Source organism: Cnephaeus nilssonii, assembly GCF_951640355.1.
Source record: "Cnephaeus nilssonii genome assembly, chromosome: 7".
NCBI classification, from domain to species: domain Eukaryota; kingdom Metazoa; phylum Chordata; class Mammalia; order Chiroptera; family Vespertilionidae; genus Cnephaeus; species Cnephaeus nilssonii.
In genome coordinates this window covers 26,405,270-26,427,873 of record NC_137078.1, presented here as the reverse complement: position 1 = coordinate 26,427,873, position 22,604 = coordinate 26,405,270, and the positions used below count along the sequence as shown (strand labels likewise).

General features: G+C 41.6%; 1 protein-coding gene across 1 annotated transcript in view; it reads right to left on the bottom strand.

Moving 5' to 3' along the window:
- The window catches only part of RNF144B (ring finger protein 144B), an 89,187-nt gene that overhangs the window by 29,209 nt on the left and 37,374 nt on the right, over nucleotides 1-22,604 (bottom strand). Inside the window, exon 3 of the mRNA XM_079776445.1 lies at nucleotides 5,474-5,578. Coding sequence (XP_079632571.1) covers nucleotides 5,474-5,578 — 105 coding nt within the window. The remainder of the gene's footprint in view (nucleotides 1-5,473; nucleotides 5,579-22,604) is intronic.

Genomic DNA, 22,604 nt, shown 5'->3' with positions numbered 1-22,604 from the left:
AGAATTATTTTTAACAAGCAAAGTATATTTACGTATTACCTGGATAATTCAACATTTTTTAAAGGCAGAACATGTAGTCATGGAGGTACAATCCAGTCAAGCATAATGTGGATTTGCCCCCTTGTGATGTATTCAATAATATTTATATTAATACATTAAGCGCCCAGCCTGTTTTGTCTTCCAGACGGAAAGTATAGTGTCAGTCACCAGTGACTGGGTGCTTAACGTGTTAAGAGCTCTATCCTATATAATAAAAGCCTAATATGCTAAGTGTCCGGTCATCCGTTCAACCAATCAAAGCATAATATGCTAATGATATGCTAAGGCTGCTCAACCACTTGCTATGACGTGCACTGACCACCAGGGGGCAGACAGTCGACTGGTCAACCAGTCACTATGATATGCACTGACCACCAGGGGGCAGACGCTCCAACCAGTAGGTTAGCTTGCTGCTGAGGTCCAGCAGATTGGGACTGAGCTAGATGGGCCAGACACACCCTGGAGCCCTCCCACAGTCCTTTCCCAGCTGGCCAACCTCCTGCATCCCTCCCCAGCCCCGATCATGCACCAGTGGGGTCCCTTGGCCTGGCCTGCGCCCTCCACAATCCAGGACCCCTTGGGGGATGTCGGAGAGCCGGTTTTGGCCCAATCCTACAGGCCAGGCCGAGGGATCCCTACTGGTGCACGAATTCGTGCACCAGGCCTCTAGTATTATAATAATAACTATATATGAGGAAAGGATCTAAAGGAAGTCAGAAAGGAAGGTGGTACCGTCCAAGTTCATGTGTGCATGTGGTATTTGCTTTGAAAGGAGTAGTCCCATATAAACTAATGAAGCTACCAATATCTCCAACATAACTTTCTATTCATTTCTCAATTCAAAATCAAAGACAATCACCACCACCACCATCACTCTTTTTTTTTTTTTTTTTTTTTTTTTTTTTACTCTGAAAATACAATTGTGGCAAGTTAACCCTACCAGACCGCTGTACCGATTTTTCGGTAATTTCCGAATCTGCCGCTATACCGCTATACCTAATTTTCGGTACTTTGTCTAGTACGTGAAAAAAATGCGTCACAAACTAAAAATAACCAACCAATCGTGGTCAAACCTCATGGTTAGCCATTGCAAATGTCTGCCCCCATGTGTTTGAATTGACTTTGTGTGGTTTAACATGAAAAAATTCTGAAAATTCAACATTTGAGCCTAGATGAGGGGATGATCCCGACAAAAAACCGCTTGGCCATCAAGCAGTATATCAAGGATAAGCCCACAAAGTGGGGCATTAAGTCTTTCCTTCTCTGAGAAGGTGAGACTGGCTACATTTTGAATGCAGAAATCTACATTGGTGCTGCATTAATGCCTATAAAAGACTTGGGCGCAGTAGGAAATACAGTCGTTCGTCTCCTGACCTCATGTGCAATGGAAAATAAATCTCATGTGCTTGTCATGGACCGGTTCTAGAACTCTGTAGCCCTTGCTAAATATGCACCGTCAGAATTACACACAGGAATTGTGGGAACCCTGCAGCAAAACAGGAAGCAGCTTCCTAAGTCGCTGAAAAGTGTAAAAAAACTTGCTAGGGGTGACAGTCGCTATCTATGTCAAGAAAGTGTAACATGTTTAGTTTGGCAGGATAGAATGCCCATCACATTTATTTTGAACTACCACGATCCAGCCCAAAATGTAGTAATAAACAGAAGAAATAAAGATGGCAGTGTGCAAGAAATACAGATGCCACAGCTGGTGAAGGACTATAATAAATATATGGGTGGCTGTGACAAAAATGACCAGATGACTCGCCTTCACCGGTCTCGTCGTCATTACCACTGGCCCCGGCGGCTTTTCATAAATTTTTTTATGTGGGCCAGTTATAATTCTTATATCTTGTATGCTTCAAAGCAGCAAGCTGCTTCAAAAAAGCCAGTTTATTTCACCAGATATATTCAGAAACTGTGCCTGCAACTTATTGGTGGATACAGGACATCAGCCTACCGCCACCCACAAAAGGAACCCTGCCCTCAACGGATGACCCCAGGCAATCATTTTCCAGAGATTTCCCCCTGGGACATCGTCTAATCATATCTGTGTTGTGTGCATGGAAAAGCACTCCAGGTACAATAAGCAAAATCCTGGAGTGTCTTACAAAGACAATCCATGCAAGAAGGTGAAGAGCAACATCTGGTGCTCACTTTGCAAGAAGTACCTCTGTGTGAAACAAGGCTCATCCTGCTGGGTGGATTGGCACACAAAGGTGGAATACTGGCACTAGATGAAAGGTAGACCTATTTTCTACAATGTCTCCAAGTTCCATCTTATTCTAACCACTTGTTTGCATGTAACTAACATTTTTCTATATCATGTTGTTTTTTTTTCTCTTTAATGCTCAGGAGCCCAGGTATAGGGGACAGTTAGGTTCAGGGCCTCAGGTCTGGTAGGGTTAATTAAGAACATGATTACCGTACATTCCTGCCCATCTTCAGCCATGCTCTTAGCAAGACCAATAAGTACAGAAAGGTCAATTCACACCCTCAGGTCCATGTTACTAATCGAATGGGAAACAGACTTTGGAGACTTTAATAAATACCATACTTTCATTTGCAATGTTTTTGTTTTGTGTTTTTTTTCCAAATATCCTTTTGTAATTTTTAAGAGCCACCATGGATGGGTTTGTTTGGTTTTAACACAGCTTAAAAGTAAAATTGTTTTTAGAGTAAAACTGGGTAAATGGAATCAGAACTAGGAAAGCGTGAATGAGAACGGGTCCAGTGGGGAAAGGGTAAGGATTAAAAAGTAGAAGACAACCGCAGGGAAACGTGGAAGAAAATGTCTATACTAAGAAAATCAGAAAAGTGACTAAGCTTTGTTCTAGAGAACTGTGAGATAAATGATGGCCTTTATTCACATTAGCCCTGACATTTGATATCCAAAGTGTTGATGGTTAATGGTTATTAGTCATATAAAAATCTAGAACAACACTATGCAATTGAACTTTCTGCTATGATGAAAATGTTCTGTTCTTTGCTGTCCAATCTGGTAGTCACGAGCCGCATGTGGCTACTGAGCTCTTGGAATGTGATTAGTACAACCAAAAGAATGCATTTTTTATGTTATCTAATTTTAATTAATTTCATTGTAAATAGCCACTTGAAGCCAGTGGATCAGACAGCACAGGTGTAGAATATAAGACTGTGAGTCATTTCAAAGGCTTGTTTTGAAGCTTCACCAAACCATTCATTTCATTTATATTTAATAGATTTTGCATGCATGAATTAAGTAAAATTTCATATGAAACACAGCTCTTGCTGCCTGCTCCATGTCATGCTTTTCACTTTTATAATCAGTTAAACATCTCTCTGCTGGGTCAGAAGCTACCATGAGCATAAATGGCACTGGGCCTGTCTCATTCACCTCTCTGTCCTGGCATGTACCAGGCACACTGTGCAAGCTTAATAAACACTTGCTCACTACTGGCCAAACATCAGAGAAGTCAAAAAGGAAGCATCTTTCTTGGAAGGATTAGGCATAGAAAGATGATCTGGAATACCTGGATCTCATTTTAAAAACTATTTGAAGGTTGCATACTAGTGTACTCTTGGTAACTAACCTAATCTTTCTCCACTTTAACTTTGTTCTGCCCATTATTCACACAAAAGTAAGCAATATTTCTCACTAGAGTTTTACATATTCAATATTACATTTTTATTTTTAAAAAATGATTATTTCATGATTTTCTTAAAATAAATCACTTCTAAACCATTATGTATTCTTTTTATTCTTCCCTAAAAAACACTTCAAGCTCGCTTGTACCACTTTGCTGATATTCCATAAGCTGAACACAGGACCTCCAGAGGTAAACTGATTAGAAGTGGTCTATAACATCTTTCTGACTGCTATTCTTACAAAGCAAAAAAATTATATGTAAGAGTATATGTATTTGTAAACAAAACATGTATATACACACATGCACATATACACACTCACACATCCATTCATATATACATATATAGCAACACACACACATGCACTATTCAGCTTCCAATGATCAAGTCCTTTATCATATACCAGAGGCCTGGTGCATGAAAATTCATGCACTGGAAGAGGGATCCCTCAGCCCAGCCTGCCCCCTCTCACAGTCCGGGAGTCCTCAGGGGCAGGAGGTGACCTGGCAATCAGGGGAAGGTGATGCCCCCATCACACCTCTGCTGCTGCCACTGCCAGCAGTGTGAGCCTCGGCCGGCCCTGGTTACCTGAGCCTTGGGTGGCTGGGCAGCCACCATCCAAGACTTGCCTGCACCTCGGGCCAGCCCTGGGTGGCTGGAGGTCTGAGGAGACTGGGGGACTCCGGAGGCAGGCGCGAGGAGTGGCCAGACCCGCCTGGAGGCGGGCCTGGCCGTGCTGCATGCCTGCGGCCCCAGCAGGGCTGAGGGGACTGGGCGCCACCATCTTGTGGCTGTGGGCGCCACCATCTTTGAGGGTGTGGCAGTTAATTAACATATCCCCTCCTTATTGGCTGTGGGTGCTGCCATCTTTGTGAGGGAGTGATGTTCAATTAGCATAGTCCCTCTTTATTAGATAGGATTCTATTATCTACCTAGCTCTACTCTTAGAGCCCTATAATTGTGGTGGTCAGAAGAACTGCATTAGATTTCTAGCTCTTCTACTTTTTTGGATATGTATGCACTTTTGGGCAAATTACTTAAACCCTCTGGGCCTAAGTTCCACCAGTTTGTTGAAAAGATTAGATAGTATACTGGCTATGAAAGCACCAGAAGAGTCCCTACTGAACAGCAGGTGTGCCGTGTTTACTGAATGAATAACTTATTTCATCGGTTTCTTGGGACCTCTTTGAGATGTTACCAACTCCCTACAATGGATAAGAGTTGGTTATCTTCTCACTTACAGTGAACAGGCTATGGAGATTAAAGGCAGATTTAATGGCAAGTTATTTATCAGGGCCTGAAGAAACAAAGGAAAGGGATCTATCACAGTCTTAAGAAAATGGTGGGAGAACTCACAGAAAAAAAGAAGAAAGTCTGATGCCTGATAAAGATGAAATGAAAGGCCTTTCTCTGCTCTTTAAAAATGGTTCAGCTCAGGCTACCTTCCAGTTTATTGTCTGTGACTGTGGCTAACCCGCTGTCCGTTTATCTTCCAAGTATGAAAGATCACAAGACCACTCACTATTCAGCCTCCGAACCTCACATTTGGTAAATTTGATTTCTACACCTTTGCCTACCTGTTCTAGAGCTTCTTAAACTCTCAGAGAGCATTTATAAATAGAATTGAGGTAAATAGCAGCTTTAACAGTTTGTACAAAGAATCCAACGGTGTGTAGCAATGAAGTACTTCTTTAAAAAGTTCACCTCTGTCATTTGTTTCTAGACTCTCTGTTAGGGAAGTACATAGAGTCAAGATCCTAGGAAATAAAGTCAAGATGAAAGAGGGGAAAATCATGGCACTCATCCATACCTCAGCTTCCTGCAGGATCCCATGGTTTAGGCACACCATGTCAGGGCAAGTGATGGGAGACCCACATCCGTCTCGGATTGCCAGCTGCATGTACTGTTTCAGGCACTGGAAGTTAAGAAGAAAAAAAGACAGACAATTACCTGCCGCATTACAGTAGCACAAAGGTTACAAAACCACCACGGCCTCTCTTCTTCCTTACTTGGCAGTCCTGGGGCTCTTGTACTCAGAAAACATAAGTTATCACAAGTGTGAATGCTAAGAGCCATCACTTTGGAAAGAATGCAGAGACAGGCAATTTGGTGTGACTTCATCCTAAGAAAATTGAGTTTATTCAAGGCAGCAAATTCCTGTAGGCTCACATTTTACCCACCATAGATAGGGAAAAGCCTTCCTTCTTTCTTTTTCTTTTTTTTTTTTTTTAACTTATTTGACTTCCCAGTTTAATTTTTACCTAGTGGTCCTCTCCCTCAAAGTTTGCCCAGAAATAGAACTGTGACCCTTGTGCTGAGCTAGCCAAACAGAAACAAAATGAAATTAAGTCAATGACTTATCCAGAACACCCTTAACAGCAAATACACCTGAAAAAGATCGTGTAAAAGACAATTTGGGAGACAACTATGGGTCATGGTGAATACTATGGTGAGGAGGTTTGAGTACAACCTGGTTAAGGAAGAGTTTAATAGGAAAACAGAAACCCAGAGGAGAAGGGAAGGGAGGGAAAGGGAGGGGAGGGGAGAGGAGGGGTGGGGAGAGGAAGGGAGAAGGGAGAGAAGAGAAGGGAAGAGGAAGAATACCAAGGACAACTTGATCTACTCATTGCCTGTTGCACCTGGATCTTGGGCAGTGGATGGAGATGTGAGTCAGACTAAGAAGGTAGGAGAGGGACTGATATAGCATTGTGGAAATCTCAATAACTCCTCCCTGCTCCCTCTCAACCCACCCTACATGCCCACAGGAAATTGAAGGCCATAGTTTCAGAAGATAATGTTCTTAAGAAATCTGTAAGTTGGCTTCTCAATTTCTAGTAATTTGCTCATAATTGGTCAGCTCTTTGATATAAGCATGATGGGAAAAGACACCCCCAAAATACATAAGCTACTCAATGAATTAAGACTCTTACAAAGTGATCATCTATACATATAAAAGCCTAAGCGGACAACCAAGCGACCGGTAGACCAGTCAACTGGCTGGTAGCTATGACGCACACTGACCACCAGGGGGCAGACGCTCAATGAAGGAGCTGCTCCCTGGTGGTCAGTGTGCTCCCACAGTGGGAGCGCCGCTCAGCTAACAGACAGGCGCCAGACGCTGGGCTCACGGCTGGTGAGCACAGCTGCAGTGGTGCAAGCCTCTCCCGCAGCCACCCCCCCTGCACACCCAAGCAGCTGCAGGCACAGCAGGACCCGGATGAGCAGAAGCAGTGCGGCACCCAGCCTGGGCTCAGGCTCCTCCCCAGCCAGCTGCCTGACACTTCACGCACTACTTCGTGCTGTGTGGGATCAATGCAGACAGCGGGCTGGAGCCTACGAGCTGGCGGGGAAGGCCGGGCTGCAGAGATGTGGAGGTGCACTGATCCCCGCAGGCCAGGTCGAGGGACCCCACTGGTGCACAAATCCATGCACTGGGACTCTAGTTATTTAAAATTCAACTTGGATCTTTCAAAATTACACATTTATCTATCAACCTGTTACATTAAAATATTGTTATTGCACCAACCTTTTATAAAAGCTTAACTACTAAATAAATTTTATAGTTAGAATGCTGATGACATAATTATGAAACCTAATCCTTTCATTGACAATCTCTATTCATTTTCTCCATCTGAAATTAAAACTCACATCACGATTGTATTTCAGAAAAATAATCATGTATTTATCTGACTGAAATTACTGTTTACAATGTACTGATGAATCAATGACCAGGACAAATCATTTAAACCAGATTTGCATCTCTTTTAGTAGTTAATAACTCCCTTCTCCAAGGAGTCAAGTTTTTTCTATGATGCTCATCACTGGAAAAAAAAAAAAAAAAAAAAAACCTCACTGGAAAATAACCTAAATATCCAAAATAATCTAAATAGCCAAGAACACATAAATAAATTATGCTAAATTCATACAAGGAAAGCTGAAGAATCACAAAAAAATATTTTCAAATTCATTTCTACTTATATTACAAATTTGTGAAGTTGAATCTAAGCTTTCCCAAGAGTTTACAATGAATGTTCTATTTGCTAATATAATGTTCTTAGGTGCACTGTAACCACAATACATAAAACCAATGAATTTTTAAGGTTCCCACAAGTACTCTCCTGGCCACAATATTACATGACCCATGATTTTAGGAGAGAGGTTAGAGCTGTATACAACCAATGACAGGATATAATTATATGAATTCCATTTACCCTGTTGTTAAATGCTAAGAAACAGTGGTTCGAGAAAGAGATTTGTTAAGTACTGGTTGCTAAGTAATGCTCTAGTGCAGGCACTTGACACTCCATCACTAGGGGCCTGCATTTCTATTCTAAGGCAAAGAGGGAAAACAACCAACTCTAGTTATTGCTTCTTATTAAATTTTCAAGTACCTTAGGTTCATGATATATCTTCTATTAGCTTGCACTAAAAATTTAATCTTGAACTCCCCCTTTCTTCTTCAAAACCTCTGGCTAAAGCACAAAACAACTGAAAACATACCCATGAACCCCTATGCATGTTACACAAACCAAACAATTCCAGAAGAGACTGGCATCTAGCTTGTAAATAAACACAGAGGAACACAGAAAGAGAAAAGGAAAAACAATCATCATTTAGTTGCATTGAAAAAAAAATATTCCAATAAACAATAGCATTAAACAAATGTCTAAATATGTAATTTTCATAACAGCTAACAAATTCTACGAGAAGTGTTTCAAATAGAACATCTCAAATATCCTGATGACCAAAAAAAGAAAGAAAAAAACTTGTCTTTTAGATTGTCAACATTTCACTTAATTAGTTTGATAGAACATAACATTATTTAGCCAGGCGTCCTCAAACTACGGCCCGCGGGCCACATGCGGGTGTTTTTGCCGTTTTGTTTTTTTACTTCAAAATAAGATATGTGCAGTGTGCATAGGAATTTGTTCATTGTTTTTTTTAAACTATAGTCCGGCCCTCCAACGGTCTGAGGGACAGTGAACTGGCCCCCTGTTTAAAAAGTTTGAGGACCCCTGATTTAGGCCATGAGGTGCCATGTATAATAAAGATTATTCCTCAAAATCATTCCACAACCCTCAAGGATTCAAAGGAGATCTAACCAAGAATTTAACATCAAATACCCGGTGAGCCAGATGACTTGTATTATCTCTTCCAGCCCTGAGAGCCTATGAATTATGTACAGTGGGACCTTCCCAAAAAGAGGTTTCTCCTAGACCCCTTTCAGGGGCATATTTTTCAATGTACCAAAAAGCATTCTTTTTTTAAAAAATAATATGTTTTTATTGATTTGAGAGAGAGAGGAAGGGAGAGGGAGAGAGAGAAAAACATCGATGTGAGAGAGAAACCTCAATCGACTGCCTTCCAAACGCACCCCGAAGGAAGAATGAACCCACAACCTGGGCATGTGTCCTGACTGGGAATCAAACCAGCAACTTTTCAGTACATAAGACAATGCTCCATCAACTGAGCCACACCAGTTAGAGCCCAAAGAGCTTTCTTCATAGGTGAACTCATCTATTAGCTGGACAAGGCAAAAAGGGCTACAACATTTAGACAAAGAGATTCACCCAAAGTAATATACGTAGGTACATATATAGTTACTCTAAAGTTGCTCATTCTCTGTCACTAGATTTCATACCTTTCTTTAAAATTTTCTCTAAGGAAAAAAGCATTACAATGAATAGTGAAGGGAAGTGGAGTCTAACAATTAAGATGGAAGTACAAACTCTAAAGTTTTCTTCAGCATCTTGGGCAAGTCATTAACATCTCTAGCTACAACATTTTCTATTATAAAATGGGACAATACCACTTGCCGGGACTACTCTTACAGAAATAGTCCTTCGTGAGGGTAAATAAATGAAAACAGCATGAAAAGTAAAAAGAGGTATGCAAACATCCTACATAATAAAAGGGTAGTATGCAAATTGTCCCCTTGACCAGCGTTCTTCCAGGCGTTTGATCAGGGAGCAGGCCAGCCATGGGAAGGGAGGGAGGCCCCAGCCAGCAGCTGCTAGGGACCCTTCCAGTGCACGAATTTCATGCACTGGGTCTCTAGTAAAGTATAATTGGAGAATAGAATAGATGTATCTGAATTACAGGTAGGCATCCTATATAATAAAGAGGTCATATGCAAATTGACCCTCACACCCTCATATCACAAGATGGCCGCCCCCACATCACCACAAGATGGGCGCCCCCAGGACATCACAAGATGGCCACCACTTGCCCCCACATTGTCACAAGATGGCTGGCAGGGGAGGGCGGTTGGGGGCAATCAGGCCTGCAGGGGAGGGCAGTTGGGGGCAACCAGGCCTGCAAGGGAGGGCAGTTGGGGGTGATCGGGCCGGCAGGGGAGCAGTTAGGTGTCAATCATGCCGGCCGGGGAACGGTTAGGGGACTATCAGCCTGGAAGACAGAGTGGTTAGGGGCTTTCGGGCAGTCAGGCAGGCAAGTGGTTGGGAGCCAGCAGTCCCGGATTGTGAGAGGGATGTCTGACTGTCAGTTTAGGCCCGATCCCAAAACCGGCAGTCGGACATCCCCTGAGGGTCCCAGATTGGAGAGGGTGCAGCCTGGGCTGAGGGACAACACCCCACCCTGCAGTGCACGAATTTTGTGCACCAGGCATCTAGTGCAGAAATAAAAGTCCCCAAATAATGCCACCCCCAGAAGTTAGTTTCATGATGGTGGGGTGGGGAGGTGAGAGGAGAATATCTATTGATGGAAGGAAGGAGGTAATGTATACTATTAGCTGAAAGTTTAAATTGATCTTGGATCCTTCTAGATGCAGATGCTAGGGTTCTGAGGTCCAAGAAGGACTGGCAGACCACCTGGATTGAAGCTGAGTTGGCGCACTACTGACCTTGGGTTTCTCATGCCTCACTCAGCCATAGATGGGAAGGAAGGTGGTGAGGGGAAAAGTACCTTGGGTATAAAAGTTCACTTTTTATCATTCCTGGAACAATGCTATACACTAAAATAAATATTTAACAAAACGCATACTAACATTTCTCTGCTTCAGTACACAATTACATCATAATGTCTCAAGAGTGTTCTAAATAACATCTTATATTTAGGCCAATACTCTGTTTATTCCAGTTCAGACTATTATCTCTACACATGATCCAAAAATAAAGTCTTTGTTGGATGCTGTTGAGTTAAATTATTAATAAACTCAAGATGGTGTATCTCTCACAATTCAAAAGCCTTTTAACAAAGCAATCCGGTTTGAAATGTATAAAAGTTTGAAAATTTTCAAAGAAATCAATAATCTATAGCTAGACAACTTGTTTCCTGGTATAGTATTGTCCTAAAAAATTTTATAAAACCACTTGCAGAAACCTTGGCTTTTCACAAATCTATTAACTAGTGACAGGCATCACCTTCCTACTTTTTTGCCAACCACATAGGACATCAGAGGACTGACAAGAAAACCTGGCACCGGATGATTACAGAGAAGTCCCAAATCAAACAACAAGCCATAAGTACAGTTAAAAAAAAAGACCAGAATTTTACAATCTTCATCCTTAAGCATCTCGTCGTATTCAGAAAACCTTCCTTGTCTCGTTCCTCAGTCTGGCACAATGCCCAGCCCATCGGCTCTCAGAGCACTCTGACACCCAGCTAGCACAGTACTTTTCAAACTGGGTGCAAAGGTGTATTCTTGGGAGCCCGTGAGCTCTCCATCACAAGGTTTTTATCCATTGTATGTTTGTTTAATAATATTAATAAAAGCATACTTTGAACCATCTCAAGAAAAACACCATTTCTATTCCATTTCAATGCTCTTACTTCTTCAAGTCCTCACTGCTTTGCCAGATAAGAATGCTCTCATTGTCACGGGCAGATGAAAAAGCTATGGAAGTATCTGGACCCAGTGAAAGCTGTACACATCAAGATTCTTAGTGATTCCAACATAGAAGAGTGGCCAGATCATTGAATTACCCTTTGTTCATTGGGACACACCAAACACAGAGCTTAACTGTAAAAAGTGCTTTAGTGGAAACTACTAGTAAACATCATCTGTCACCTTAATGTTAACTTAAATTTTGTTGGTCTATAATTTTAGTTAATATGCAGCTTATATATTTATTCTGATGTTCTCATTTAAAAGACGTAAGTCTAAATGTGCTTGTACCTTGTATTATGTTTGTATAAGTTTAAGTGAGACTATAACAAAAGTCATTTATAGCAGCTCAGTATTGGAGTTTCAGTTCTTTTTCCCTTCAAAAGGAAACCCTGTAAATCCATCAAAAGGAGGAGAACACTGTGATTCTCAGTGGCAATACAGCTTGTTATATGACATTTTCCCTTAGGGACTTATCAGAATATCAGACTACCCTACGAGAATTTTATCAACAGTACAAACACACACCCCTCTCCCTCTTCTCCAGAGAATTGGCTCTTCCTCCCTACTTCCCAATATTTCCGTCCCCAACTTAGGTAGTAACACCAGATGTTAACAATTGAATGATGTCATACATGTCAACAATGCAGCGCTTATCAGCCTGCCCTGCAGGGGACTGTGGAACTAGGCTGTCTCCCCAATAGCCCAGGGGTTCAGGGTCTGGATCATATCTCACTCCTCTTTATATTCCCTAGAAACATCTATCACAGGATCTGGCACACGGCAGACACTCAGACGTCTGTGGGAGTTGGAAGGCTGACTTTACCACCTACCAGCTCTGTGGAAAACTTCTTCAGCTCCAGTCTCTGAGACATCTAAACCCAAACCACCTGCATCCTTCCTCCCTTTCCTCTTGACACACAGGAGCCAACTCTGCCTTCGAGGGCCAACTCCACTATTCTCTAGTTCCTATTTCTTCCTGCCTTCCAGAATATTTACCCTATTGATTATCCATTTTCTTTCTTATGTATTGAAATTTCCCCATCTCTATCGGTCCTTCTTCAGCAGTTAAACAAGTCCAAAACTATTCTAGTCTAAGAAAAATAATAAAACAGCCCTCCCTTACTCCTTTTCCTGGCTAGATACTGACTTTTCCTTACTCTCCTCTTCACATTTAAAACAGCTGTCTGCCCTCACTTCCCTCACTCCTTCACCAACGCCATCACAACTTAACTGATGTGGCTGTCCAAAGCTGCCAGTGACCTCCATGCCACTGAATCCAATACACATGTTCTTCCTTCCTGACCGCTCAGCCATAAGACACACTTACTCCACTTTCTTGAAATTGTCTCTTCCCTCCCCTTCAGAATTCCACACTTCTCTGATTTTCATTCTATGCTTCCTCTCTGCCATTCCTTCTCAACCTTTTTCATTTTTCTCTACAAGGTTTTTCAATGCCGAAATGGCAGGATGGTATCTAAACTCTCTTCTCCCTTTGCATTTTTTGGTCACCTCATTAACCAGACATAACCACTTCCCTGCTCTGCTCTATAATCCAGAGACTATATTTCCCTGATTCCAGGGAGACTTGGCCAATGGGAAGCACAAATTGAACCAATTACCTAGTTGCTTAGCAAAAGAAAACACACACACACACACACACACACACACACACACACACACAAAACAAAACAAAAACTTAACTGAATTAATATCTTTAATTCTTATTTTCCTCAACAAAAGCTCCACAACCAAAACATGCCCCAAATCTAACCACTCCTCACCACTCCCACTGCAATTCAAATCATCACCACCTATTTCAAGGACCCCTACAATAGCTTCCTCACTGGTCTCTTGGCTTCTATTCCACACAGGAGCCAGGGTGCTCTTTATATATATCTTTTAAAAAATATAAAGCATGTACAGTCAGTGTGGCTCAGTTGGTTGAGAATCGTCCTATGGATGAGGAGGTCATGGTTTGATTCCCCAACAAGGCACATGCCTGGGTTGCAGGCTCGATCCCCAGTGGGGGGACGTGCAGGAAGCAGCAAATTGATGTTACTCTCTCATCGATGTTTCTATCTCTTTCTCCCACTCCCTTCCTCTCTCTGAAATCAATAAAAACATATTAAATATATATGTAAATCATATCTTATTCTTCTGCTCAAAACCTCCAATAAATGTGCATCTCATTTATTTTTTTAAAAGCTTTTTTTTTGTAATGTATTTTTATTGATTTCAGAGAAGAGAGAGGGAGAGAGGGAGAGAAACATCAATGATGAGAGGGAATCATTGATTGGCTGCCTCCTGCATGCCCCTTATAGGGGACTGAGGCCGCAACCCGGGCATGTGCCCTTGGCCAGAATCGAACCTGGGGCCCTTCAGTTCACAGGCTGACGCTCTATCCACTGAGCCAAACCAGCTAGGGCAAATGTGCATCTCATTTAGATTGCCTCTCAGACTCCTTTATCATGGCTCATAAGGTCCTAAATTTTCTACCAGCTACTGCTGTGAGTTCATTTCTACCACATTCTTTCTTACTCTGGGAATACGAGCCTTCTTACTATTTCTTCAATATGTCAGACTTGCTCCTGTCGCAAGGCCTCTCTTGTGCCATTTCCCTTCCCGGGAATGCTCTTTCCCTAGATGACTCAATCCCACTTTATTCAGGGCTCTATTCAATGACCTCCTTAGATAGGCCTTCCCTGGCTAAACAGGCCAGCCTTCCCTCCCCTATCAGGCCTCCTTACCTGGTTGTATTTTTCTTCATAGCACTTATCACTACCTAATATTACTTATATATTGCCTGCTGCCACAATAAGGTTCAGCTATAAGCACAGGGATCTTGCCTGTGCCCTCTCACAGTCCGGGATCCCAGAAAACCATGTAGAAAGTTCTACAAAATGTATTATTGTTAGTACTAGAGGCCCAGTGCAAGGGGGGGGAGGGGTCCCCTCAGCCTGGCCTGCACCCTCTCGCAGTCCAGAACCCCTCGGGAGATGTAGCAGTGCGCTAAGCAGCAGGAGGCCTTGGAGGAGCTAGAATCGGGGCTGGGCGCCGTGCCGCTCACACTCATCCTGACCCGCTGCGCCTGCTGCCACAGAGTCAGGAGAGGGTCCCACCATGGCAGCTGCGCTCACCAGCCATGAGCCCGGCTTCTGGCTGAGCAGCGCGCCCACTGTGGGATCGTACTGATCACTAGGGGGCAGCTCCTGCATTGAGCGTCTGCCCCCTGGTGGTAAGTGCACATCAAAGCAACCGGTCATTCTAGTCATACTGCCATAACGGTTGTTTAGGCTTTTATTATATAGACTAGAGGCCTGGTGCACGAAATTCGTGCACTTTGGGGGGTCCCTCAGCCCGGCCTGTGCCCTCTCACAGTCCTGGACCCCTCAGGGGATGTCCACCTGCTGGCTTAGGCCTGATTCCCCCAGGGATCAGGCCTAAGCCAGCAGTCGGACATCCCTCTTGCAGTCCAGGGCTCTCTCAATCCAGGACCCCTCGCTCCTTACCACCTGCCTGCAGCGGAGGCAGGAGAGGCTCCTGCCACCACTGCACTCACCAGCCATGAGCCCGGTTTCTGGCTGAGCAGCGCTCCCCCTGTGTGAGCACACTGACCACCAGAGGGCAGCTCCTGAGTTGAGCATCTGCCCCCTGTTGGTCAGTGCGCATCACAGTGACCAGTTGTTCTGCCGGTTGTTCTGCCAGGGTTTTATTATATAGGATAGGTAGCTAGTTAGTATTAATAAAGGGAGTAAGTGAAATCAGATATTAAGCCTGACTCACTAGGAAGTTATACGGTTCCCTAGGGGACTGCCTAGGAGACTTAATCCCCGAAACTGGCTCCCCAAGGGACAACCCACCAATATCCACGATTACAGAGGGACAGGTAAAACAATAAAGGGGAAATTCCTCTGCTGGGCACATATGCAATAGGAGCCAAGATGGTGACCATAAAGGGATGGTATTTAGCCTGGGAAAAAGACCAAATTGTACTGGGGGTGGGCCCAGTACAAACCTGGGAAGAATTGGGAATGAGACTGGTCAGTTTGAAAGCCCCGGGTAATATAATCAAAGCCTAACAAAGGCCTCTTGCTGGGTAGCCTGGGTTTGCCTGTTTGTTAGCTGCAGCCACGCTGGCTCCCAGCGCAGGCCCAAGCGTGAGCCTCGGTACAGAAGCGCAGCACCAGGCGGAGTGCAGCCAGGAACAGAGACTAAGCTAGCCAGATGGGAACAGAGACTGAACTGGACTAAGCTTTGGCACCAACACCCAGGGACAGGGAGTCTGAGATTTTACAGGACTCCAGGCCGGTTTTTTCTGGGCAGAGAATTCTCTGGGCAGGTCTGTATTCTGGGAAAGTCCAAAGGGGAGAGATAACGGCCTTAGCAAATGGAATGTGGTCTAAGCGAAAGGGAACATCTGTTGTGAAGTGGCCTAAAGGCCAGTTCCCAGGAGAGGGGTATCATTTCAACTATTTGATCAGACCTAACAACTGGCTCTTCTTCTGGGCTTGGTGAAGGCAAGGCTGGGCTTCTTCCACAGTGGGTCAGAGCTGAGCCACCTGGCCGTGATGAGACACAGGGAACCTGGGGGCAGTCAAATATAAAGCTTACCACTACATCTTATCCTCCATGTGTGGGCCCCTGGAAATGCTTCTCTCGTGACTCTGTGGACGAACCCCATTTCTAGGGGCAACATTACTGAATGACTTAATAAACCCCCAAGTCCTATCAATCCCTTTCCTAGTGATCAGGACTGTTCATCTCCATCTCTTCTGCCATGACTCTAGGCTTCCTGCCATTACATACACCTGGGGTTCTGCCTTAGCCCATCACTGGTCTTCCTATATGTGTTTTTCCTCTTTCTAATTAATTCTGCCCACTGCAGGCAAAAGAAATTTTTAAAAATCTAAGTCTGATCCCTACTCTCACCTGCTTAAAACCATTCCATAATTGTAAGCACTCTTTATTTCTCCTTTGTAGTACTTATTATAATTAAGGATTAAAAAACTAGGTGCATATAATTACGTGCTCCCCAAAATTTCACTGTTCACTCATTCCACCTGTCAACATTACCAGAAATTTCAACCTTTAGATTTAATTAAAACCTTGTCACTGGAATGCTCCAGTCTCCATTCACATGTAATTATAGCACGAGGATTTTAATACAGGTTAGATAGGCCAGTTCCCTAGCAGAGGGCAGTGTTTAAAAAAAAATAAATGGCAGACAGATGTTTTTATGAGAAGAAACACTGGAAACTATGGGACACTATTAGGAAGGGCAACTGTGATATTGTGAGTTATAATTAGAAATACATATTTGGTCTTTGTCCCATTTTTAGCATGAAGTTTCTAAAAACGCTCGGAATTTCCTAAGTGGTGAAAGATATAGAGTGTCTTTTGTTATGTTAATGAAGTTACTTTCGAAATGCCCCAGGTCACCAAAATAAGGGCTGGTTGCCAGGGGAACCAACCTTATCATTAGAGGGTTAGAATTTTCAGTCCCATCCTTGGAATGCCTGGGAGGGGAGAAGGGCTGGAGGTTGACCTGTTCACCATTAGACACTGATTTAATCATTCGTGTCTCTGTAATAAAACCTCCTTAAAAACCCGAAGGGATGGGGCTCAGTGAGCTTCCTAGTTGGTGAATACATGGAAATTTCAGGAGAGTGACTCATCTGGAGAGGGAATAGAAGCTCCATACCCTTCCTCATACCTTGCCCTATGTATCTCTTCCATTTGGATATTCCTGAGTTATATACTTTTATAATAAACCAATAATCTAGTATGTGAAATGTTTCTCTGAGTTCTGTGAGCTGCTCTAGCAAATTAATTGAACCCAAAAAGGGGATCATTGGAGCCTCTGATTTATAGCCCATTGATCAGAAGCTCAGGCAACAATCTGGGCTTGTGACTGGTATTGGAAGCGGGGAGGGAGCAGAGTCTTGAAGGACTGAACCCTTAACCTGTGGAGTCTAATGCTATCTCCAGACAGATGATGTCAAAATTGAGTTGAATTCTTGGACATACTACTGAAAGGAATTTTAGAGACAGGACAGGCAATTAGAAAATAAGGGGGAGTGCAGGTGGGGGGGGGGGGCCATGAGAGAGGAATGCATAGGTGATGGGAGGAGACAGCTCCAAGCCAGATGGCTTATCTTACATTCACTAAGGATGGAGGAATCTTACAAGATAAGGGGAGGAAAAAGAGGAAGTACCAGGTGAGCTTTGAACTTTGAAACTGATACCCAGCAGCAAAGTAGCCAATTAGGAGAGCATGTGGGACATAAATTAAGCAAGGGTCCAATTAGAAAGTGAGATGGACAAAGAACTCCCAGCATTTATAAACTGGTAGACAAAGATACTCAAGGGACAGGACAGGTGTGTGTGTGTGTGTGTGTGTGTGTGTGTGTGTGTGTGTGTGTGTGTGTGTGTGTGTTTTTCCTATTAGAGAGAGAGAGAGAGAGAGAGAGCAGATTTTTACTGATTTGGGGGCGTTTGTATATGCTTACAATAAATTTTTATACTTCTGCCTACAAATCTTTTAGTCCAAGGAATTTTATTCTTCAAACTTCATAGGACAAGAACCCACAAGGAGAATCCGAGAGCTTGCCATTCCACGTTAACACTACTGGTGTCTGAGAATTGCTTGGTGGTATGAGGGGAAGCTCCCCTCCACAGACACACGTGTTTGAAGAGTACAGAAACCCAACAGAGAAACCTTAAGGGAAGGCCCTGGGCAAAAGGAAGAGGGGTATTTCAACAAGGGAGTAGTGAACTTCAACGATAACATTCATTTGCCTTACCTACAATTCTTAAATTTTAAAGTCCATTCAACTCACTTTAGGATCCTGTTAAAAATGCAGATTCTAATTCAGTAGATCTGAGTAGGGGCTGAGATCTTGACGTCCTCTTAAGCTCCCAGTTCTTGTTCATGCTGCTGGTACACTGACCATACTTTTCAGTAGCAAGGTCTAGGACAAAGACTCTCAACACTGGATAATTAATAGAGTCATCTGGGGAGCTTTCCCAAAGCCCAATGCCTAGGTGACACCACAGATCAATTAATTCGGAATTTCTGCCCCCTGGCCTCTGTAGCTCAGTGGTTGGAGCACTGGCCTGCACACCAAAGGAGTCTCGGGTTCAATTCCGGGTCAAGGGCATGTACCTCAGTTGCAGATTCATTCCCCAGCCCCACTCGGGGTACGTGTGGGAGGCAACCAATTGATATATTCTCTTACATCAATGTTTCTCTCTCTCTCTCTCCCTTCCTCCTCTTCCTCCCCCTCCAATGGGAAAAAATATCCTGGGGTGAGGATAAAAAGGCCAGGCATCAGTATTTTATATACATGTGTATGTATATAAATATATATATAACAGTTTTATTGAGCTATAATTCACATACTATATAATTCACCCATTTAAAGTATACATGTCAATTATTTTTAGTATATTTACCGAGCTATGCTACTATCACACACATCAATTTTAGAACATTTCATAATCCCCAAAGAAACCCCATGCTCAATAATAGTTACTCCCTATTTCCCCTTCAAACCTTCCCTCCTCCCCAAGATCTAGGCAACCACCAGTCTACTTTCTGTCTCTATGGATTTGCCTATTCTGGACATTTCATATAACTGAATTATACAATATGTGGTCCTTTGTGACTGGCCTCTTTCATTAAGTATAATGTTTTCAAGGTTTATTCATGTTACAGCATGTATAAGTATTTCTTTTTATTGCTGAATAATATATTTATTTATACATTTTATTTATCCATTCATCAGTTAATGAACATTTGAGTTATTTCCAGTTTTGTTATTATATTTCATGTAGATATGTTTTCATTTCTCTTAGGTATATACTTATACTTGGAGTTGATGTGGTATATAACTATTTGTCTTTTGAAGAACTGCTAGACTATTTTCCAAAGCAGCTGCAGCATTTTACATTCCCACCAGCAGTGTATGAGGGTTCCAATTTCTTCAGATCCTCACCAAAACATGTTATTGTCTGTCTTTTTTATTTTAGCCAATCCTAATGGTATCTCACTAGGGTTTTGCTTTGTATTTTCCTGATGGTTAAGTATTTTGAGCATCTTTTCATGTATTTATGGGTCACTTATATATCTTCTTTGGAGAAATGTATATTCAGATCCTTTGCCCATTTTTAATTGGGTTATGTTTTTATTATTGTAAAAGCTCAGACTTATAAGAGCTCTTTATATATTCTAGATATGTCCCTTATCAGATAATAATGCACAAATATTCTCTCATTCTGTGGATTATCTTTTCACTTTCTTAATGATGTCCATTGAAGTATAAAGGTTTTTAATTTTGATGATGTCCAATTTATTTTTTTGTTATTGTTGTTCATGCTTTGTGTAAGCCAAGGTCATGAAGTTTTTTTCTATTTCTTATATTTTCTTCTAAGAGTTTTATAGTTTTAGCTCTCACAGGTAGGTCTATAATCCATTTTGAGTTAATGTTCCATGGTGTGAGTAATCAGTCCAACTTCATTCTTTTGCAAATGGATATCCATTTGTCCCAGAACCATTTATTGAAAAAATATTTTTTCTCCTTTGAATTGTCTTAGCATCCTTGATAAAAATTAAGTGACAATAAACATGGGAATTTATTTCTGGACTCTCAATTCTACTTCACTGATCTACCTGTCTATCCTTATGATAGTATCACACAGGTTTTATTATTATAGTGCTATGGTAAGTTTGAAATCAGAAAGCAAGTTCTCCAACTTTGTTCTTTTTCAAGATTGCTTTGGCTTTTCTAGGTCCCTCAAATTTCCATATGAATTTTAGGACCAGTTTGTCAATTCCTACAAAAATGATAGTTGAAATTTTCATAGAAATTGTGTTAAATCTATACATCCATTTGGGAAACACTGTCATTTAAACAACATTAAATCTTATAATCCATAAATATGAGGTATCTTTCTAGTTAGTCCTCTTGAATTTCTTTCAACAATGTTTTATAGTTCTCAGAGTTTAAGCTTCGCACTTCTTTTGTTAAATTTATTCATAAGTATTTTATTCTTTTTTATATTACTATAAATGGAATTGTCTTAATGGTATTACCATGTTACTCTTTGCTAGTGTACAGAAATTTAATTGATTTTTGTATATTGATTTTGTATTCTGCAACCTCGTTGAACTAACATCAGTATTTTTAAACTCTCAAAATGATTTCAAAGTGCAACCAAGTCTGAGAATCATTAGTTCTATACCATTAGTTCGCTCAAGTCTCATCAAGGGAAATATGTCCATCATCACTGCCCTTAAGTCATTTTGTAATATTCAGAGGTATAATGTCCATAGGAACAAAATAGGGCTGTTACTTTTTCTGGATAAGGGTAGCAGATCCATCCACCTTGTAAGTTTGAGATTAGTCAGTCAATATGGGAAATTAAATCTGGGCCCCACTCAAAAGTACTCCAGTTCCCACCAAGCAAGAGTTATCAAACACTTTTATCTTTATCTCAAGTGATCATGAAACATCTAAATTAAGAAATTCAGTGACAGAAATAGTTGTGAAGAGAAACCCACTGGAAATGTTGCAGCCGTGTCCAGTCCTCACAATGAAGCCAATTAAATCTGCTACACTGGAAGGACACTTCAATCATAGCAGGGAGCAGGCATTAGCATTGGAAAGATCTGCTTCCAACACAAGAGTTATTGAATTCAATCACTCCTCAACTGACCTTTCAGAGGCTTTTCCTTTTGTCCCTCCTCTGCTGCCTTTCACGGACTCTGCAATTCTTAATTCTTATACAATTCCAAAGAGATCCAACTGTTCCAGATGCTATCTTACAACACAGTATACCCAGAAAAACAACTGATGGTTCCAGAAGAAAAAAAAAAACACAAGAAGGCTTGCCAAGTTTACATCCTTCCATTTCCTCCAAAGAAACATTAGACCTCAGAACTGCCAGCCTTCAGTTGGCCCCCAGACCCCATCCAACAGGCCCAGGATAGGCAATGAGAGTAAGCACACACCAGATTAAATGTCGGCAAATCCCACTAAGCTCATTTGTCACTTTCTTCCTCCTCCTCCTCCTGTGTACCTAAGGAGTCCTTATTTGAACTTTCAGGCAGCTCTTCTGATTCTTAGAACACACATAAGGTTTCAGCAATAAGAAAGGAACAAACCACAAACACCAAATTAATAAAGGGTCAAGAAACTCCTTCAGCCATGACATAGGATTATACAAATTATCTGCATAAAATATGATCATTCGACCAATCCGAGGAAACACACTGGAGAACGTAGTACTTAACATTTTACTATAGAAATCACAGTGAGTATTAAAACTATACCATTTAAAGGATAAAAGGAGAAATGGATGGGCAGATGTGTGATAAGGCAAGTAGAGTAAAAATTAATGTTAGAGCCCTAACCAGTTTGGCTCAGTGGATAGAGCGTCAGCCTGCAGACTGAAGGGTCCCAGGTTCGATTCTGGTCAAGGGCATGTACCTGGGTTGCAGGCACATCACCAGTGGGAGGTGTGCAGGAAACAGCTGATCAATATTTCTCTCTCATCGATATTTGTAACTCTCTATCCCTCTCCTTTCCTCTCTGTAAAAAATCAGTAGAATATATTTAAATAAAAAATATTAATGTTAGAATCTAAGAGGAGGTAAAAATATAGTCATTGTTAAAATTCTTTCACCTTTGTTGTATTTTGAAAAAAATGTCATAACAAATGGTTGTACAATTTTTTAAAGCTAAAAAGAAAAAAATTACACCATTCACCAAATCTCAGATTTTAATGTTTCTTAAAGCAGGAATTATCTGCATTATAATTTATATAAAACCCCAATATCTGTATTACTATATAAACTAGAGTTTAAATAAATTATATTGAAATAAAATCTTATTAATAAAACCTTATTAATTAAAATTAATGGTAGCAATATTTATAGATGATTAAATTTTTGAAACTGTAAAGAATATGTACACTGTATAAATGAGAGAATGAAGCTAACTCATCATTAATTGCCTTGTTTTCTACAGAATATAACCTATAAAGCCAGCATGAAAAATAGCACACATCAATAACAACTGACAATAGTGAT